At 42.8% G+C, this 22,080-nt stretch overlaps 1 protein-coding gene across 2 annotated transcripts; it reads right to left on the bottom strand.

Moving 5' to 3' along the window:
* Nucleotides 1–1,306: 1,306 nt before the first annotated feature.
* plcb2 (phospholipase C, beta 2) lies at nucleotides 1,307–20,009 on the bottom strand. Of its 2 annotated transcripts, none has more exons than XM_070920048.1 (32): nucleotides 19,926–20,009; nucleotides 19,540–19,617; nucleotides 18,784–18,852; nucleotides 17,811–17,951; nucleotides 17,286–17,365; nucleotides 17,125–17,178; nucleotides 16,929–17,004; nucleotides 16,683–16,783; nucleotides 16,039–16,199; nucleotides 15,794–15,940; nucleotides 15,543–15,700; nucleotides 12,095–12,177; nucleotides 11,840–11,924; nucleotides 11,038–11,251; nucleotides 10,870–10,952; nucleotides 10,686–10,782; nucleotides 10,463–10,547; nucleotides 10,153–10,277; nucleotides 9,711–9,862; nucleotides 9,095–9,259; nucleotides 8,872–8,971; nucleotides 8,594–8,698; nucleotides 8,329–8,393; nucleotides 7,836–8,177; nucleotides 7,526–7,619; nucleotides 7,194–7,377; nucleotides 6,508–6,649; nucleotides 5,126–5,190; nucleotides 4,573–4,632; nucleotides 4,281–4,338; nucleotides 2,643–2,726; nucleotides 1,307–1,477 (listed from the first exon to the last, which is right to left on the bottom strand). In XM_070920048.1, the coding sequence occupies exons 1-32, from the start codon at nucleotides 20,007–20,009 to the stop codon at nucleotides 1,307–1,309; spliced, it is 3,708 nt and encodes a 1,235-aa protein (XP_070776149.1). The 2 variants fall into 2 exon arrangements, with proteins under 2 accessions (XP_070776149.1, XP_070776151.1); XM_070920050.1 differs by having other exon boundaries at nucleotides 7,526–7,631; nucleotides 7,878–8,177.
* Nucleotides 20,010–22,080: the final 2,071 nt, after the last annotated feature.

Here is a 22,080-nt window from a genome sequence, read left to right as displayed (position 1 = left end):
TGAATTGAAATCACTCTTCGATTGGACTCTCCGATATCCACCCTGTGACATGGGGTTGCAAGTAGATGTTGGTTGGTATTAAGGGGTCACAACCAAAAAAAAAGAGCAGCTTCCCCTTCATCATTTCCAGTGCTGCGAGCAAGCACCAACAGCTTAGACTGTGGCGATACAGGGCAGCTTTGCAGGTGTGAATGTGAGTGTGAACAGGGAATTCCTGAAGAAGAGAGCATTTCTCTCAGTACATGCAGATTAGTATCCTGCTCATGATCAGGCTTTTGTGCATGTAAATATCATATTCTGGTTTCAGACACCTTAACCAGGTTTTTGATAACTCTGCCATGCACACAGGTGTGTCTTCAACTGGAGTCACATGACAGACAGTAAAACAAAAAGTATAATAATAAACAACAAGGATGGTATGCTGAAGTTGTAGTCAAGCAGCCAACAGAAATGTCAGATTCGCTGGATGTGGTGGAATCAAGAAAGACGCACCTGCTCTGATGCAGATGATTCAGAAACCTGGATACTGTCACTGTAAACAGTGCTATGAATAACCAGATTCCTATATGTTCCATGTAAACGTCATATCAGAGTGAAGACTGGAATGTAAACATATTCAGTAAAACACACACATGTACAGTGCAAGTTACAGTTTATTTATAACTAATCATCACAAGAGAAAATGACAAACATTCTTACTGCAAAGGGAATAGTGGTGTATATATTCATCATGGCTCTATAGGACACTTGTCCCACTTATAGACTAAAGTGCCTTTCCTCTGCAAATCCTTCTTTACAACACATCTAAACCTCAAAGTGAATGCTTTGCTGCGGCATCGTGGAGTATCACACACCATTTGCTGAAGTGTGACAGATGGAGTCATTGTCTCGATTCAGCCTGCAGACTCTGATAACCCGTTTTTGCTGCTACATTTAGTCCCATTTCTTGAACTCATTAAGAGTTTTAGTGATGGGCTTTCATCTGGAAGATATATAGTCATTGTATTAGGGTATTTTTCATTTTTCATCGGTGAAAAGCAACAGAAATAAAGAGTCAAACAGAGAATGAAAAATAATTTCCAAACCATCTAACTTTTGATCTACAGGACATCCATGTAAACATCATTATGGCTTAAAATAGAAAAAAGATCTCTCTCTATGAATAGCACCTCTAAATTGAAATTTCACACAGAGCTTTCCTAATTGAATAATCTTCTATTGTTCCATAGTTATGCTCAGACTGGAGGTTACGTAACAGGACGTTAGGACAGTGTTACACTGACGGGTCGGGGATCAAAAGGCACATCTAACCCAGGAAGACATCTCCATATAAGCCCACGCCCTCCACCTTCTTGCCTCCAGCCTGGTCGACCAGGTCGGGAAAGTGGGCCCCCACACAGACATTGACAGCCTCCCTCACCTCTGCTGGCAGAGACCTCACTTTCTGCTCGTGCTCCTTCATGGCCTCCTGATTGAGCTGCAGGGGCCAAAGGTTAGTCAGAGGTTACAAGCTTTTCAAAAGGACACATTGACTTTTCTTTTTTGTTTGTTTCTTTTCTCCGTCAGGTGCTTATCATAATCTTTAGAGAATGGATTTGTGTATTGGCACCAGTAAAAATAAAGAGCATTGCTAACCTCAAGCTAGAGAACTGGCTTGGACCCAGTGGCATGGATTGATTTTAAATAAGAGCGATGATGAGCTATTTTCAGGATAATTAATAATCTGGCAATGTGCCTGTATTAAGAAACATGGCTCAATACAATAATGTTAAATACATAAAAGATAAAAGAAAAGATTAGCTTAAAGGAATAAGTTATCCTTATTTGTCCGTTTATCTCTTTACACTCCTCCCACTGCTTCTCCCAATGTCAAAAACTGTATTAGTAAGCTAATAGTATTGATGAGACATAAAAACACACTATCCATCTGGCGTTCACGCGTCAATGTCTAAACTATCTAGCACCTCTTTTTTCCAATATTAACTGCCAAGATTTCACTAATCCAAAGCAAAGCATTGTCACAAAAGTGCTCTGACATCATTTGCAGCGGTGGGAGCGTGGTCTGTACTTTCTCAATCGTCCAAAGTGGATGTGTCACCCTGCAACATTACGTATGATCACTGAGGGGACAGATGGCCACGGTTGACAATGTATTTGAAAAACAGGGATTTGTTTTTGGCATGGATTGGACTGTAGATGTGTGTGATAGAATTGACTGTACTTGTATTAATCACATATTAATCACATTATGGGGACATACCTACTATGATCGGAACAAAATGCTCCTCACCACAAGGTAAACCATGTAGTAGGGTGTTTCCACCACAGGAACTTTCCCAGGGGACCAAGAACTTTTCAAGGAACTGAACTAAATCTGCTTTTTGACCAGAGGAACCAGGGATCAAATTTAGTTACTAGTTTAGTCCTTGCTCAGGGGGTAGTACTTTCTGATGGTCACAAACCAATCTAATTTGCCTCGTCTTCACAGATCTTCAGATGAATTAGAAATGCAAACAGGATTGTGCAAAAGAGACTTTTAGTAGTTCCTGAGTTCCATTGTTATTGTTCAAAAAGGGTTATAAATCAGTGCAACGTCCTCCTGGGTGAGAAAAACAACTGTATCCTGTTGTCAGCGTGTGTACCTGATTAGTCAGGGCCTTGATTTCCTCCAGTGTAGCAGCCTGTTTCTTCATCAGAGCCTCTTGCTGCCCGCTGTAATCTGAGGACTGTAACAATACAATAAAGTACAGTACAACATGTCGCTACAGAAAAACACAACCGATCGATGGTTTGAGTCTGTGTGACTTTGTTCGCATGTGTGCATGTGGTATCAAGTGAGAGATAAAGACTGTTTGCATGTCTATAAGCAGTTCGTCTGCTCATGTTCCTCCCTGTGAGTGTGTGTGTGTGTGTGTGTGTGTGTGTGTGTGTGTGTGTGTATCTGGAGACGAAGGCACCCATGGGATGCAACCAGAGCAAGAGAATCAATAGAGTTAAGTCACAACAGGTTGGACTTGTCCAGTTCGGTTACACAGCCCTTACTACACCCGGCCATTCAATACTGAGGCTGTACTGATTAAAAAACTGATTGTGTTATAAATAGGTGCTGTAATTAATGGGCAAATGCTGATCAAAATGAGCTGCAATGGGACCCTGATGTGTGGAGGGTCGAGAGGGGTTTGCTGCCATCCAGACAGAGTCGATCGGAGAGAGGAGTGAACCCAGTCTTTAACCCAGATACAACAGGTCTGAATCTTGATGAGCCAACAGAGGAACACAAGCAGAGCTCAGTGAGTCATCGACCACACATGGATTAGCCGGCTCCCTGTAAACAGCTTCTGAGTAATGGACTAGCCTGGCCTATGGTCGGGGCCCGCTGCACTTTACTCAGAGGGTAAAAGGATATGTGCGTTTGTGGATGTGGGTGGTTTGTGGGTGAAGGGGTGTGCATGTTCATGTGTGTGTGTGTGGGTGCTCTTACAGTTCAACAATGTGTGTGTGTGTGTATGTGTGTGTGTGTGTGTGTGTGTAAGCAAACACGTGGGTGTATGTGAACCTGTGTGCAAGTGTATGAAAGAAAAGTGCTGTAACATGCCTAAGGTGATATTTTTCCGCTGCCTCTTTGTAACCATAGTTACACGGTTGAATACAACTTGTGTTGAACAAACCAGAAGATGTGAAGTGTGAGCTGTGACATTAATACTGTTTTAGGTGCACGTGAACATGGTAAATGCAGCGATGAGTGTGTAGCTTCAGACTTCAGTCAAACTCAGGTGGGGATTTCCATGTGAATTTCTATTTCCCTTAAAGGAATAGTTCGACATTTCGTGAGATGTACGCTTGTTTGCTTTCTTGCTGAGAGTTAGATGAGAAGATTGATACCACTCTCATGTTTGTCAGCTAAAAAACGAAGCTACAGCGAGCAGCCTGTTAGCTAAGCTTAGCATAAGATCGGAAGTTTTTCAGGCCAAACAAGCACAATTTTCTGTGTTAAACAGTGAGCTTTAGAGGTGCTGGTAGGCAGATCAAGGATAGGTGTTTCCCCCTGTTGACAGTTTTTACGCTATGCTAAGCTAACCAGCTGCTAGCTCCAGCATCATACTTTCAGGATAAAAATTATTTGGTCTCAATTGTATCAAAATGGTATCAATCTTCTCTTCTAACACTTGGCAAGAAAGCAAAATAAGCACTTTTCCCAAAATGTCAAACTACTCATTTAATTGTACATATATGCTCAAACAGTCTCTAACAACTTTCAATGAGTTTAAAAGTCTACTTACTGCAGCATCAGACTGACTAGGCTCATCCAACACCTCTGTGCTCATCGCCTTTTTCAGCCTAGGAGAAGATCATTATAATTTTAGACCTCTAGTACATAATGTTAAAAATTCATCAACTCAAGCCAGACGTGATGTGCAATGCCATGTGGCAGAAGGGTAAGAAGCTAAGCTGCTCCTCATCATCTGTCCTCTCATATTTCTTTTCATTTTGGATAAGAAGCTGTAACTCGGTGAGAGGAACAGTAATGAATGGAAACATATAAAGTAACTGAAGGTCATTCCGTGAACTCACTTTGCTTTTTCCGAGGATGAACGTTTTGAGTGTGTTTTCTTCTTGTTTTCTTTGGATTCACTGCAAAACAAGGCGAAGGCAGAAAGTAAAGTGGCCATATAAACAACCCTTTTTCTTTAAACAAGAATCGCAGGGCTGTGTGTCTCTGGTGTGACCTTTTCAGTGAAAGGAAGGCTTAAATGCAATGTTATAGCGTCTGTGTGGGCAGGTAGATGACCAGGGCTGCCCTCGCTTCCCTACTGCTGTTTAAACACCTGTTGGATAATGGTTGTCCTGAGATAACCATCTGCCAGCTGGGGACTTGGGATAACACACTCACACACACACCCAGGACACCATAAGCCAGCCAAAGACATTGGAAGACCTGCACATTGAGGTGATTCATTCATTATTTGAGGTATTGTCTTTGCAAAATGTCAAATGTTTCACCTCAAATGACACACACACACATACACACACAGACAGTGTCACAGCAAAATCTCAAGGCACAGATTGGAAAGACTCTCTCAAGTGTGTACAGCATGTCCCAAATGTGTTGTATGTGTGCTCACACCTCTCCAGGGTCTTGAGCTCGCTGTAGTGTCTCTCTGTGGCCATCTCCAACAGTTTGGCCAGTCTCTGTCACAAAACACAAGAAGGAAGTGCCACAATCACAGTCAAGATAAAGCTAGAAAATGAGACTTGAGTAGCTCTAAATAACAATGTCCATGTTGTGTGTGATTAAAGTCTCTCTTCTTTGAGCCAAACAAAAGTTCAGCCCTCTGTTGTAAATTTGCATGAACTTTGGCTTTAAACTTGGCCCGAGACCTGTATGCGAGTTGCTAATTCTCCCCTCACTCCACAGCACTTCCACAGTAGAGTCAACACTCTGTCTAGTGAGGTGGTGACCCTTGAAGAATTACCTGATTGACCCCTCAGTCTCATTCAGATGCAGAGCTTATGCTACAAGTACCCCCGAGCACTTGGGTTCCGGTGTATAATCAATAGAGCCTCTAAAGCGCTGGCTGCTGGCCCGTGATCCCACAACACAGAGAGGTAAAATGAGGTGCACATGAAAGATGTGATTGCATCCTGAGCCATGGAAATGAATCCTATTTTGGGGATGAATCATTACATGTAATAAAGACTGCCGAGAGGGGGGTACGAGGAGCAGATCTTGACTTTCAGGTTTCCATCTAAAAATCTTCGTATATGGATGAAATGTAAAAATAAAGACACGGCTGATGAGTTTGAGACAACTATTAATGATAGCGGAACAAAGTGCATTATCTTCTAACTATGAAAAAACACACAGTTCCTAACTTTCTTGCAAGACGTTTGAAGCCAGTTTGACAAATAGGAATAGTTCTCTGCTATCAAAACTATATACTGTTGGGTCATTTAATCTATAACGATGGACCATATTTTTTTAAATGATCATATGTTTTGTATGCAAATTTTAATTTGGCAATTAACTAGTAAAAGTTGTGAACACAACATTGACTTGTCTTCGCCTTTTAAGATGATATGGCAAACTTGTTTGCAAAATGTTGCTCATGTACACGGAGCATCATTAGTATTGATTTGGAGTTGTGTTTCTGGCCACCTGGCGAATGTAAGTCCAATATTCACTAACTTTTAGCTCTGATCTCCATCATTGAGCATGCTTTTGTCCTACCAAGTAGCCGAACTGCACAACACTGAAAGACGCCAAAATGCTCTGTGTAGCTGAGGGGAACTGTCAACAAAAAGAGTTGGTGGGTTGTGGGTTTGTCACTACAAACGCCTTTCACATTATACATAGTCATTTGGTCCCTTGTTGATCTAAAAATATTGTTTTGTGCCGCTTTAAGTACAGTTCTTAAATGTACTGAGTTACTTTGCACCACTTATATCTTTTGTTTTAATGAGCCAACTTTTGGTGTGGTTTTAAACATAAACCTGTATTTTACTAACCTCTGTGGCACACTGCTCCTTCTTCTTCCTCAGCTGATCACACTGCTCCGTCCACACAGCCTGCAGCTCAACCTGCATTTTCTCCTTCTGCTCCTGCACCCGCTCCGTATTCACACCGGAGTCAGAGGTGTTTCCCCCTCCCCTAGAGGAAACATAATACAACAAATCAGGGCATAAGTGAAGGGGGAATAGAGTTTAGACTAGTTTCGACTGACAGCACGTGGTTACTGGAAATCCTATACAGCACTGCTCATTTGGCCTTGAATAACACATGTTTTGTCCTGAAAGCTTAGCGTGGAGGGCTGTGCACAAAAAGCACTACAGCACATATTCATTTAGTTGTTCTATTCATCCTCTAATATTCTGCTTCAGCTGGAAAAACACATTAGCTGAGGAATATTCTCCGTGCTTCTAAACATAATCTCATAAATGACACTGACCAAAACAACAACTTCATTAGAGGGTCAATATTAATATGCTGTAGAATTCACTGTTACTTTGCAGGAAACAGAACAGTCTTTGGTGAATGACTAAACATAAACAATTGGACAGATGGATCGAAGTACACCCCTCCTCCACCGACACTATCTAACCGTCGTTTTAATTTTTTTCTCCTACTGTATTTGCTAGAAACTGACTCGGAAAAGCATTATGACAACAAATAGCAAACAAATGATTCCCCTTACTCTTTTTTCTTCACTGAGGCCTTCTTCTTGATGGCCTTGAAGGAGTCAGAGTATTTTTGAATCAGATCCTCTCCTTTCTTCTGATACTTCTTTTCTGCTTCCTTCATCTCTCTCTCCTGACGCTTGATGACCTTCACATAATTCTTGTGTTGTGTCAGTTCTTCGGTAGGCACAGTCGAAGGCTCTGCAGCACAAACACACAGGGCTTTGTTGTGAGAATCCTCCCACTTGTGTCGGCAGTGGATATGCATTTATAATAAATCTACTCAACGTAGGGGTTTTTACCTACAGTGTACTGATAAAAGGGAAACTGTGAAGCCCTTCAGTGTTACCTTTGCTGGATGTCAGCGGCTGAGATGAGCTCTCTGATCCTGCAGACTCGAGCGATGCACTTGCTGGACAGGGCACAACCACAGCAGCCGGCTCCTCAGCAGCATGCTCTTCTACAGGCGGCTCTTCGGCAGCCGGCTCCTCGGCAGCAGGCTTTTCAGCAGCTGGCTCTTCAGCAGCCGGCTCTTCGGCAGCAGGCTTTTCAGCAGCCGGCTCTTCAGCAGAAGGATCTTCGGCAGCCGGCTCTTCGGCAGCAGGCTTTTCAGCAGCCGGCTCTTCAGCAGAAGGATCTTCGGCAGCCGGCTCTTCAGCAGCAGGCTTTTTGGACTCTGGCTCTTCGGCAGCACTGGCAGCTTCTGTGCCTTTCTTATCATCTGAAGCAGGCTCAGGGTTTGTATTGGAGTCAGTCACCGGCTCCTCTTTGGTTTCAGTAGCTGCCTTTGGCTCTTCCTTCTCAGGGGCTGCCTCTTCGGGAAGGGTTTCAGAGGTGGCGCTCCCTGCATCCGGGGCTGGATCTTCAGCAGGAGCGTTGTCAGGAGTCTGAGGAGGTTCTGCTGCAGGTTGTGGAGGTGGGGCTTCACTTTCCTTAGCTTTGTCCGTGGGGGTTTGGACCACAAGAGGCAACTCATAGGGAGAAACGTAGTCGGAGGATGACTGCATGGGTGCAAAAAGGACAGGAACATCATGATTTAACAAGGCTTGTCATGTTCCAGGAAGTTAATAAGTGCTGTTAAGGATTTAAGGGAGAGCTGGGACATTACTGATAAGTCAGTTTTAGTAGTTTCCCTTAGCTGTTTTTTGTTACCTCTTTGGGGGTCTTTGTGGTCTTCTCTGTACCCTTTGTCGGGTTAAATAAGGCATCTGTGAAATCTGAGGTAGAATCGAAAGCGTCAGTGCACAATGCAGCAACAGTTCATACTTCAATCAAATAGAAATGTGTGTAAAAAAAATGCCACCGAGCTCCACACATCCAAACAAAATCGGTCTTGTCCCTGACTCTAACAATATGCATTTAATTGCAGCAGAGGGTTTTTTTCTTTTGCAAAAGCACAAAATGAAAAGCAGAGCACCTGCAAAGGCAGCAGGGATGTAGTCCTTGACCTCGATGTATACAAAGAGAGCAGGCAGAGTGAGTGGCATGTTGCTCTCACTGCGCAGGCAGATGTGATGGAAACCTGCAGGGCATAAAACAAATCCCGGTGAACTGAAAAACGAGGCAGCAGCTCCCTTGATCCAGACACTGGCTAAAACAAGTTTGCACACATTCTGAGGCCTTGGATGACTCAGTGGTGTTTAAAATGATGTAGATTAGATGAAGCATGAAGTGAAGTGTTTTTTTTTCACTGACCTGATTGGATGGCATCAAGTGGGATGATCCTGTGTCCCAAGAATTTACCGTTCTCTTCATGCACTACAATTCTCAGAGAGGCCATTTCTGGGAGCAGGATCTATCCATCATAACAACAACAAATATATTAAGATCAACAGCAGCAGCACAGTGGGTTATAATGGCTGAGCTCACACAAACACATTCACTCGCACATGTATTGAACATGTCCACTAACACACACCTTCTCAAAAACAAAAGGCTCCTCATTCCACATTGGGTTAATGGCGTTGGGTGTGGGGGACCACTTGGTGCGATATTTCTTCTTGGGGTCTCCCGGGAGCCCGATCACCTCCACCTCAACTCCTGTTTTCACATTCTTCTCAGACAGGAACTGGCCCGAATAGATCTGTGTGGATGTGTGGACCCATGTTTAGGGCACAGTGGATATAAATAGGGCTCAGGTTTTCACTCATGCAGAGTCTGCTGAATACCAGGAACCATGTATGTCTCAGCAGGAAGCTTGCATTATTACGGACTCTGCATTTAAACTAGAGGGAAAACCAAGCAACTTGGCTACACACACATACAGACTTCCCCATGCTATTGAGGCTCAATTTAGAAGAGCAAAAACAGCTGTCAGCTATACTCATGTTGTATTGTTTGTTCATCAGTTTCCCTACAATGCATTACTATAAATGATGCAGCTTTAGTGTGTGAGAAGTTTTATCTGCAGCCTGAAAGTCATTATTTTCACCTTTTTAAACTATTTTTGTATTTAGTGTGCACAGCTACGAGGCTCCCCATGCTGAACACACCACAGTGAGAGAAGCATAACAATAACAAGGCAGTGAACCTGCCTTTATGGTCAATGTGCTCGCCACAACGGTGTCAATCCTGTCGCAGAAAGGGTCAAACTTCTTGTCACTGCGGCGCAGAACGTCGTGCTTGAGTAGGTAGCCCGCTCTGCCGTTGAATTCAAACAGAGCCATGTTCAGCTGCATGGGGAAATCTGAAAACAGACACAAATGGCCCATTCATGCCCCCTCTCTTCAGCACAAGGAGGAGCAGTGAGCATTTTGGATTGCAAAGCACAGAAGAGGCCTGTGCAGCACAAAGGTGCAACACTGACCTGCTGTGGTGAAAAACAGAAGCTCAGGTTTAAAAATATAACAACATTTCAAACATGTGAGACTCAAGTGGTGATTAAAGAGAACCAGTGAATAGTTACATCCTCTCATGTACTGGAACACATTTATGACATTTTAAGTGGTTATGAGAGCATTGTGTGTCCATTTCTACCCATCGTCTGGTAGTTGAGCGCAACCATCTGACAGCCTACGTTCCAGAAAGGCTGGGGGCTGTAATTGGATGAGTCCATTCTCGTTCCTTTGGGGTAAATCCTGCTCATTTGTCTCTTATTGTATCTGAGAAAGATGGTTCAGGAAGCACAGTTTTATATCTCTATCTATTTGTATGTGAACCAGAATACTCTTATGACAGCACAAAGAAACATATTTTGATCTAATTTTGTGCAATTTTTAATAAAATTCAGCCCATTTGACATATGTTGTCATGTTCTGGAGCATGGCAACATCTGCAGCAAGGATACTCGACAAATTCAATAGCTGTCTTGGAAATCATTGTCTCCCCTTTGGTCTCCACAAAAGATGAGATGACGTAACTCTTGTTTTTCTCTGTGAAGGAATAAAAAAATGGGAGGAAGAATTGCATAACTCACACTGACATTGATTCGTTTACCTGTGATTTTCTTAAAAGTACATGTTGAAAAATCCATCTTGTCTTATGTATGTATGTATGAAGCAAAGACACACTTCTGGCATTGTCAAAAGACATGAATTTGTTGGGCTGGATGTAGTTGACCAGGGATGACATCGCCTCATACGCTGTTACTTCTTGTCCAGCTGTACCCTGTGGGGGATTGACAGGAAGTCAACGGATGCTTTAGCTGGACACGGGGGATGTGAAGCAATAAAGCTGTCACCACAACCGCTCTACCTCATCTGATGTCTTCATTTTCTCCTCATCCTGTTCCTCTGTCTCCTCTTGCTCCTCGTTGTCCTCCACAGCTGCGTCCCCCTCTGGTTAAACATGTAAACATAATGTCAGTGACACCTAAAAATAACTCAACAGGCCTGTTTTAGGCTTGAGGTTCATGGAGTCCACCTTGGTTCTCCTGGGTGCTGGGTGCTGGGTTGACAGGATCCTGGGAAGTGGTATTTGGGTCCTGGGTGGGTGCAGCTGTGGTTGTGGTTTGCTCAGGGGCTGCTGTGCTGGTTTTCTTAGCCTGGGTCGGCTTTTCGTGGCTGCCCTTCTTGTTCTTGATGAGGATCTTACCCATGAGCTCAGACGGGCTGGGGATCTGCTGGCCCGGCTTCAGCTGGATGTTACAGACAAATAGAAAGAAACCTAAAACTAACTTGGGAGTTAACAGCAACAAAACAATACTAGATCAGGGCATTTACTATTTCTCTTGCAGAATTATATTCCTGGTGATGTGGTGGATGATTTAAAAAATGCATTAAAATGATCAGGTTAGAAATAATAATAATAATATTTTGGTCTTTTTTCTTCTTTTTTGGCGGCTAACAAAAAGTTTTGAGTCATGACTTCAGCATTTCTAAAATCCTGGCCACAGCCCGAATATTATTTGAGTCCATTAAACATGTCGTCTCTTTGCCTCAGGAGTACAAACACATGTACGCCCCTCCACACAACACATGCACACACACAAACACACAGCCGAGAGGAGGTAAACAGACATTGGCTGTTGATATAAAACAGTTTGATGGGTACAGGAGCCTAGGAGGGTCATGTCTAGCAGAGACAAGAAAGGGGACAAACATCACAATTGAACTTTATAATCCTTTATCTAATTTTATCAGAACTGTGTAACAAATCCCCAATATATAAACTTTATCTCACTCTATTATTTTGACAGCGAGCTGTGTTGCAGCAGTGTACTCACAGGGTATTTGTCCAGCGGCTCTGTTAGCAGGGCATCACCAAATATGGTTTTGCAGTAGCTGGCCATCTTCTCCTGCTGTTTCACCCTGGAACAAAGCAGAGGAACACCTGTTAAAGCTGCTGCTCAGACGAAAGGTTCAATTACATCCTCAACATGTTCCATCAATATTCCATTTGGGATAATGACATCAGAACATTATTACATTGTGTTAATAACATTACATGGCATGAGGTCATGGAAAAGCTCAGGTCTTACGAGTCAACGTGGTTCTCGAATGAGAGGATAATGGGATACGGTGAAGTCTTGAAGGCGCTCTCAGCAATGGCCTCAATCACATCCTGTCACATATCAAAAGGAGACAGGCATTTTTGTTCTTTAATGCCTTTAACTAGACTTTTAATTGAATCAGATTAAGATTAAACATATACAACCGACAAGAGACCCACAGAAAACAAGCTGATGACACAGCAAAAAACCCGGGTACAAACAGGGTAAAGGTAAAGGAACCGCTCTAAGCTGGTTTAAGTCATATTTATCAGATCGATCACAGTTTGTACATGTTAACGATGAATCCTCTATGTACGCCAAAGTCAGTCATGGAGTTCCACAAGGTTCTGTGCTTGGACCAATACTATTCACCTTATATATGCTTCCTTTAGGAGATATTATTAGAAAACACTCCATACATTTTCATTGCTATGCGGACAATACCCAGCTATGTTTATCAATCAAGCCAGAAGAACCTCATCAGTTAGCGAAGCTCCAAGCATGCCTTAAGGACATAAAGACCTGGATGACCTGCAATCATCTGATGTTGAACTCGGACAAGACAGAAGTTATTGTTCTTGGCCCTGAACACCTCAGAAACACAGTATCTAAGGATATTGTTACCCTAGATGGCATTGCCCTGGCCTCCAGCGCCACCGTGAGGAATCTCGGAGTTGTCTTTGATCAGGACATGTCCTTTAACTCCCACGTAAAACAAACTTCAAGGACTGCCTTCTTTCACCTTCGTAACATTGCAAAAATCAGGAAGATCCTGTCTCAAACAGATGCAGAGAAATTAGTCCACGCATTTGTCACGTCTAGGCTGGATTATTGCAATTCCTTATTATCAGGCTGTCCCAATAAGTCCCTGAGGACTCTCCAGCTGATCCAGAATGCTGCAGCACGTGTACTGACAGGAACCAGGAAAAGAGATCATATTTCTCCTGTATTAGCTTCGCTGCACTGGCTCCCTGTAAAATCTAGAATAGAGTTTAAAATCCTTCTCCTGACTTACAAAGCTCTTACTGGTCAGGCACCATCATATCTTAAAGAGCTCATAATACCCTATTACCCCACTAGAGAACTGCGCTCCCAGAATGCAGGGTTGCTTGTGATTCGTAGAGTCTCCAAAAGCAGAACAGGAGCCAGAGCCTTCAGCTATCAAGCTCCTCTCCTGTGGAATCGGCTCCCAGTTTGGGTCCAGGAGGCAGACACACTCTCTACTTTTAAGAGTAGGCTTAAAACTTTGCTTTTTGATAACGCTTGTAGTTAAGGGCTGGCTCAGGCCTGCCTGGACCAGCCCCTAGTTATGCTGCTATAGGCCTTGACTGCTGGGGGACTTCCCATGATGCACTGAGCTTTCCTCCTCTCCCTCTCCATTTTTACACATTCATGTCCCTCCAATGCTAATGCTATGTTACTAATTTTATATCTTCCCCAGAGTTTCTTTGTGCTTTGTCGTCTCGCGGGCTCCTGTGGATCGTGGTCCTGGTACGCCTGGGTGCTGCTGCTATGGGCCCGCTTGACTCTCATCACTACAGTTATTATGTTTAGTTGTAGTTCTGTTACTATTATTACAGCTGTAACTACTATTATCAGTCATATTTCCATTATTATTATAATTATAGCTGCTATGGCTACTGCTAGGGCTGCCATACATCTCTGCCTGTCTGCCTGTCTGCCTGTCTGTCTGTCTGTGTCTCTGCGTCTATCTCTCTCTCTCTGTCTCTTTCTGTCTGTCTATCTGTCTCTCCCCCTCCCTCTCTATGTCTCTCTCTCTCTCTCCCTCTCTCTCTCTCTCCAACCCAACCGGTCAAAGCAGATGACCCCCCCACCTAGAGTCTGGTTCTGATTGAGGTTTCTGCCTCTTAAAAGGAAGTTTTTCCTCGCCACTGTCGCCAAAGTGCTTGCTCATGGTGGGAACTGTTGGGTCTCTGTAATAACATTATAAAGAGTCGGTCTAGACCTGCTCTATTTGTAAAGTGTCATGAGATATAAATAAAATTGAATTGAATTGAATTGAATTGAAACAGAATAAAATCATGAAAATCACACAAAAGTCAAAGACCAACAGACTGAGCCAATCATGACTATTCTCCTAAACATGAAGAGAGGCAACATGACAAACTGCAGAACTATTGCTTCTATGCAGAGGCCCTGAAGTCAGCTCCATCCATCCAGAGGCTGACGGTAAACTAAAGGGAGGTGTTGTGTCTGGGCCCCTGGGACTGTGGAGCTCCGTCTGCCCTTAAATGGAAGTGTTGAGTGTGAGAGGATGACAAGGTTGCCTGCCAGCGTGTGTGTGTGTGTACGTGTGTGTCTGTGTGTTACTGTGTGCTTTTAAGCCTTCACACCCTTTTGCTCTTTAATGCCCACAAGGGCACGAATAAAAAGGTAATCAGTGAATTTATAGGCATATCATGATATCCACTTGACAGACACTTTGCTGAACTCTTTGGTCACAGCCTCTCAGCTACTGAGTGTATACATGAAGATGTCGTATTGAAACAATGCAAAAAATGCTCACAGGAAACTAAGGGGTTGGCCATTTACTAGAAAAGGTCCAAGATTTATGAGACAACAGCAAAGAAAAACTCACTCGAAGTGGGTTGGGCTTACACCAAAAACCGTCTACACTTCTTCCTTTTCTGGGTTTTATTGTTTTCTATACTTATATTTATACAGCTCAAAGGTATATGTATATGTTTAGCTGCCCACAAAATATACAATCATATTTTAACCATGTACCTAAATTAATCAAATAATATAGCATGATTTGTCGTTGTAGTCTTCAAATTTCAAATTTCAAAGTAAGGCTTAAGTGAGTCTAAATAAAACATGTGCAACTGTTTATGGTCCCAATGGTATATATTGGGTACATATACAATTGGTACATATTGCATGATTTGTCTTTAAAAAGTGTGGGTTGTATACATAAAGAGAGGAGGTCCAGATGAATCTAAAGTTGATCTGAGTCAATTAAATTTCAAAAATTAAATGGACAAAAAACGGGCCATAACAGCTAACTGGGCTGCCCTGTAAATTGCATATTTAATTTCAATGGAAAAAGCTATTATAAGCTCTGAAAACCTCTTTTGGCCTTTTGGAGTGCAGTTTTGAGACGGTCCCTAACTCTTCAGCTTCCCATCTACAGTGAAGTTGAGCAAAGTGTGAGATGCAAGGCTTTACTATCTGTTCACAAGATAAAAATATCACATATATTAGCGCAAAAATGTGAAGGTTGTTCGTATCAGTTCAGGCCACTGAACAGATAGTTCATATCAGTAATGTATGGATTGTTGTTCTTGTTTAGATGCAAGACCAGGATGGCTAATGTATAAAAGGGAAAAATGTCAATATATAAAATGTTGAAATATGAAACTTTGTGTATGAGTGTATGAGACCCCACTGAAGGCGTGCCCTATGAACCGTGCACCTTGAAGAGGATCTCAGTTGTCATGGTGAAGCCGTGGGTAATGATGGGCTCTTCATCTGGAGGTTTGCCCTTCCAGCAGTCGAGCTCCAGACAGCGGCAGCCCGACAGCAGACACTGACGGTACATCTCCGGAGAGGACACGCCGGAGAACTGACCAGCTGCAGGGTGACAGACAGAAAGACTGACCCCTCAGATGGTGACTGGATCAAGTGTGACAACCTATGAGCTAAATGAAAGTTGTGTGTGTGAACCTGTCAGGTATGTGTTGTGGGAGGACTTGATGAAGTAGTGGGGTATGGGTTGGGTCATGTCCTGACTCTTGGCCAGCGTGTCCTGCATGACAACTGATGTCTCCGACCCCATCAGGTAGAATAAGAGACCTTCTGGAGAAATCAGACCTGCAGATGAACACGAGAGACACATTGAAGTATTAAAAACAGCAGTGCCACCATCTGCAAGTCCTCCATAAAACAAACCTATCATCAATGAATCTCACTTCTGTTTGAATTGGAGGAGCAGGGTTCATATTTGTCAATCAGAGCCTTGATCTGGTCCTGCCGCAGGCGTGGAAACAGCTCCTCGTTGAGCCGGGAGTCCCTCTGTTTCTCGTTGAGGAACTTGGTGAAATTTTCCTTCGTCATGATGGGCTTGTTGGAGCTAGAGGGCACAGTGAGGCGTGACAATCACATCAGTAATGTTGCTCCTGCCTATCACGGCCCACTACCTGCCACCTGAGCCCGCGCCAGGTAGCTTAATTTGCACGAATTTGGAGGATCAGACTGGCCAAGCATAATGAAATGAACATCAGGCGCAGTTTCTGGCTTTGTGCAACTGATATAGAATATGTAATGAAGAACGTTTCTGGCTTCATAACAGCAGATACAAAATTAGCTGAGCCGTTTACAAAAAATGTAGATGCCAGATGTCAGGGTTTACCACAAAGGCAATCATAGAGGTCATAGGTCAATAGATGTTTTTGGCCCAAAATTTGTGGAAGTCTCAAAACGGAATAAATGGAATAAAAAAACTAAATATAAGAAGTAGGTGTGTAGTTGGGAAAAACTACAGGATATAGAATGATGATTCAAGGATTGTTCTGCTCAGAGGATAGTCAGTGAAGCACAGGAGAGGCAGACTCACTAAGAAGTGAAGATCTCATAGATCTCAGGCCGAGGACAGAGATTTGTCAGAAAGGCCTTGAAGGCAGTCTCAGTAAAGACATCAGGCTTCATGGTGTCATGCTGAAAAGTAAAAACACATGTGTCATTATTACTAAATTATCAAAACCTATTTGCTACTGTAATTATGCAGGAATCTGAATTATGGGGCAATGAAAAATTGTGAAAGATAGACAGCCAAACCGCTCAAATGTCTATATTTTCTAACCTTTCCTTTGGGGAGGTGTGCTGATGCCAAGGCACTTTCCACCCTCTTCTTATCCGCAGGGAACATCTTGTAAATACTGAGAAAAAACACACAGCGAAACACTGAGTATGATATGTGGAAACCTGTAACTTGGAAACTGTACAAGGTAACCCCTGTGTGTCCTCCTGCACCCTCTGATGGTTGCACTGTAACCTACTGTTTCACTGGGATCTTGCCATCCTTGTTGGTGTGAAGAGAAAGACGGACGTACCTGAGATTAAACACAAAGGCTTTGGGTCCGATACTGTGTTACACTTAAATTAAAAAAGCACTGCAACAACACAAGCTGAGCTGTCAGGTGACATGACGTTCACTTACATTTTCTCCAGGAAGACGTGTCTGCATGCATTGTTTCTGGCGGCATTGTAGGTAATTGCAAGAATGTCATCCGCCCAGTTCTGATGTGCATTTAATTACAAACACATACAGGGATATCACATTCAATATCAACATGAATTGTGCTTGAAATGTCATTAGCCCTAAAGCCATTCTTAAAGATTTTAAATGGATGCAAACTCACCACTAGAGGGCATTGATATAATAGTACCTCAGGAAATGAGAGTAGTGCATGTTGTGTTTAAACAAAGCACAATTGTGATTTCATTACAGTTTATTAAATCCGGATATTGGAGTCATAAAGTCTAATAAGGACTAAAAGGGAGAGAGGGGGCACCTTATTGGGAGGGGAAGCAAAGGCTCATTGTATGATGGCTAATGGCGTGTGGCTGTGTTTGAACAATCAGGGTGATCAGTGACAGACAGAGAGGAAGGATTGTAAACAGCTAGAGGAAGGACACACAGCCAATAAAACAGACACAGCCAGAGTACACAGTGGCTTATTACCTGTGTCACTTTCTCCTTAGAGGCAAAGAAGTTATGATAGGTCAGGTTCACTGTGTCCGGACCGGAGACGATGGTCAGAGTTTTGGCAAGATGGTTGCTGTCTGGGAAGTCCATGTTGAACACGTTGCGAACCTTTGGGTGCTGTGAAAGGCAAAAAGACAGAAGATGTGTTTCATAGCCATTATTTTATCGGTTCACCTCTGTTTGCAGAAGTAAAGAAGTCAAATCATGTCTGCAGCACTTGTTCTCTGGGAGCTTGTTCACCCAGGCAAATTTGCTGATCAAGACATGCAAGCATATGCACATACACACTGAGACATATGCACACACACACACGTATGTTCATATGCAAACAGCAGCAAGAAGACCAATGTTTTAGGTACTACCTTCCTGTGTCTGCTACTCTATAATCAATCACTTCCAAGCTACTCTCAGAAGTGCAGAGCCAACGTCAGCACTGCAGCCGCTTTCCCAAAACCCCTCAGGGGCCCGGGAGGAAGATGTGCTTCCAACGGCACCCCAACCGGGATGATGCATAGCTCTGCGCTCTTTCCTGGGGGGAAACAGATTTCAGATCTCACCTCTGAACCCTCAGTGAGGGATGACGATGGCTGCATACTGCAACTCTCTGTGGAGGCCGACGAGGAAGCGGAAAAAGAACTACAACTGTCAGATTTCGACTCAAAACAAGCACACAAGCTCACTCACGGAAATCTGAGATCATGACTCAGTGTGTATTTATATTTGTTTGAGTACGTGTGCATCTGTGTGTTTCTGCAGTAGGGGAGCAGCCTCGGCATATGTGTCCATCGGCATTTTTGCAATGCAAATATGCCTCTCATACTAATGGACAAACTAAGGGCTTGACATGCAATTTGCATGCCTGCAGAGATTCTTGTACAACAAACACACCAGTTTAACTTAATTGCATCAGAGAGCAGGTTACAACATTAAATAATAATACTGTACTCACTTTGGGAAGTCTTGCATATTTTCCTGTTCTGGTATCTCTGATGGTGGCAACATCCAGGAACGTTGTCTCCTAGAAACAAGAAGCAGAGAATCATCTCCAATAGTGAATTCAACATGTAGGCGCCGGGCCAAATATGGATTCAGATACAAGTCACCCTTTGGCAAAGTGCAAAAACTATGGGATTTATTCTGTTTGTGTAAAGGATATTTGACAGCAATGCCTTCAAACATCACGTAGGAAACGGTTGTGATGCTTTTTTGTCTGAAATTCACATGAACACTTTAAAGTCAGCAACAGCGTGCCAGCATGATTGAACCCAGACACATGAGGTGCACATTTGATGTGGGCTTCACTGGTTTTGTGATGTGGTGAAAACCAGAAGGTGCTTCTCTCAGAGAGAGAGAGAGAGAGAGAGATGAAGCAGCTAAGACAGATCTCCATGGAGTGCATCACAGTGCAGCAGGATGGTGAGCCCACATCAGCACCAATCAATAATCTCCACAAGCTGCTGGGACCTGAAAGGTGCAGTGCAGCTCGTAGCTATCCCACAGCTTTGGTAGATCCAAATCACATGCACATTACACAAACTCTGAATGTGAGTCACTGAAACATGACCACCTCTTTGATGTGAGTTTTAATCGGTCAGGTTGTGTTCGTCTGATGCACAAAAAGCCATTTCATTTCTACAAGCCGCTGAATGGGAGTCAACACTTCCCCACACTTTCTTTTCTTATCCAGACTCTAGATATTGATCACCTTGCTTTGGTTGATCCAGTAGACATAAAAACCTTTCGGATCCATCTTCATGGTGACAGGACCCGTCTTTGTGGAGTCCTTGATGGAGAGAAGGGAATTAGTGTTCACGCGTTTTGGACGCTTATTGAGTTTTAAGCCTCTAAAGCAGAGCTGCTCGATGATGATGTGCTGATGTTAAATTAGACCATTTGTGCTGTAAGACTACCTATATTTTCCAGAACAATTAATTAATTCAACATCAGTGATTAAAGTTACTACAGTGGGATTCAAATGAAACTTCCATGTTGCTGTTAAACTGTTAGAGCTGCACAGATTTACTAAAGATGTACTAAAATTTATTTTAGCTGGTATTAAATAGTAGAGATTTTCTTGACATATTCACTCACCTCTGACCACTTGGTAAATCTTTCTCCTTTGACCAGGTAGTCTTTGACCTCTGGAGGCTCCAGAAAGTATCTTTTCTTATTCATGTTGTCCTTCTAGAGTGACTTTTGTTACAGTTTAATGCTATAACTTAAATATATCCACTCTCTGCGTGCACACCATGGCCATAACCGCTGACTCGCTTATCCCTCCATCTGAATCCAAAAGATACACTAAAATGGAGTTTAGCGCATAGACTCTGACTGTGCTCAGGACACACCCCGAGATATATGCATTGCAAATCAAGTTGACGAAAAACAAAACAAGTAATTTGACTAAAGGTCAACCTACCCTGACTCCAGATTGAGCAGACAGTATATCAAAGGGTTAGGTCACCCACATTACGAAAAGAAAATATATCTTATAGCTTTTATCGTATTTGCCCTGTGTGTGATATTTCTGCAGCAACACCAAGGCAAATGACGTGAATGGATTGTTTGTTTGTGGGTCTTACAGTATTGAAAAATGAACTAATGCAACATTTAAAATTTAAAACATCTCTTTCCAAAAACAATGCCTTCCACTGAAAAAATCAAGTGTTGACGCTATGTTCTGTGGACACAAAACTCCATTCATCTCCATTGTGTTGTGGTGGAGGTGGAAATCTCACACATGGATATCTCACAACCGGGCAAATATATTCAAAAGTATCTGAATGGCTCGACACCACTACAGACAAGTGAGAAAATGTCTCTCTTGTAGTTTGGGTGACGCTTTGATAAGTGATTTTCACAGCTGCAAAGTAAGACATTGAAACAATTACACTAGAAATGGTTGAAACAGGATGTAAGGCAGTCCAAGGGCAGGCATGCTGGTTTTCCTTATTTGATTGTTTACTTGTTCGATGTAAATGAATGGCTACATGCAGCTCCATGCACAGTATCATTTACATTAATAGCAAACCTGGAATTCACCTCATTATTTTATCAGATTATCCCACAACCACCTGTCCAGGGTCATAATGTTGTGTCATTTATTACTCGAGGCAGGACACTGTTTCAACAAAAGATCCCCGGTCATTTGGATATCATTCAAATAAACCTTAAGACCATGCAATATCTAATGCAAACATTCAGCCAGTCGGGGACCAGAGGAGGGACACAGGTAGAAAAACCCCACATTACAACTGATCATCATCCTCCTACACATCTATATCCATACAGCATGTTAATGAATTCAATAAACCTTCCTATAAACACCTGAGTGTGAGTGTACGTGGGCCTGTAGGAGGGCTGCTTGTCTCGCCTCGCCATCTCGTGCTGACAGCCACAATTGTAGCAGTAGGATTGGCTGTTGAAAGGTTTTGTTTTGTGACAGCCAGGTACAACAATGTACTTTATGTTTAGCCGTTCATTTTGTAGGGATCTCCCAACACAGTGTTTATTATAATTTGACTTGACACTTTAGAAGGATTCTGTGACACTAGAATCTTGTAAACATAATTGATAGTTTTGATGTCACGTGATTGATCACATATTGATCCAGTGTTTGGAGATGGTGGGATGTCAGATGCAGGAATGTACTAGAGGGTAAAATCAACTGAAAATAAATGTATTTTTAATATATTTAACAGCCAAGATACTAAAATGATGGCTATAATTATTTATAAGAAACTTAAGTTTGTGTGAAAACCTAATTTGTGTTTTGTTTTTGTTGATAGATATGTGAGTTGTGATTATCAGCAACTGGAGCTTTAACACTGGTCAAATGTAGTTGCCCCTTCACCTTCACCTGTTTCGCCTCCACGGCTTCCCGGAGGACATGCGCAATGACAAATCCCGAGCGCTGTCCATTGTGCTGAAATGACGCGCAGTAAGTGGACCAGCCAACAGGTAGCACGAGGTCAAAACTGATCCAAAAATGAACCAAATATCTGATATGTGTGCTGTTGGTTGTGGTTACAGGTTTATCGGTGGATTGGGTAAGCATTACATATTTTCATACATTCCCGTCAAATATAAATATTTACCACTTTATTGGCTCATTGCACTCAGCCGACAGTCTCCTTTCCGCTTGGGAGCGCCTTGTGTAAGGTAAATACTCTGCAGCGTCACTTGAACGAGTGTTCATCCCCGCTACAACATCCTGCTCTCCATGTGCGGCACAAGCGTCCTGAAG

The sequence above is a fragment of the Enoplosus armatus genome, chromosome 15 (genome assembly GCF_043641665.1).
Source record: "Enoplosus armatus isolate fEnoArm2 chromosome 15, fEnoArm2.hap1, whole genome shotgun sequence".
NCBI classification, from domain to species: Eukaryota; Metazoa; Chordata; class Actinopteri; order Centrarchiformes; family Enoplosidae; genus Enoplosus; species Enoplosus armatus.
The sequence above is the reverse complement of the archived record's forward strand: the minus strand, read 5'-3'. Positions and strand labels throughout refer to the sequence as shown.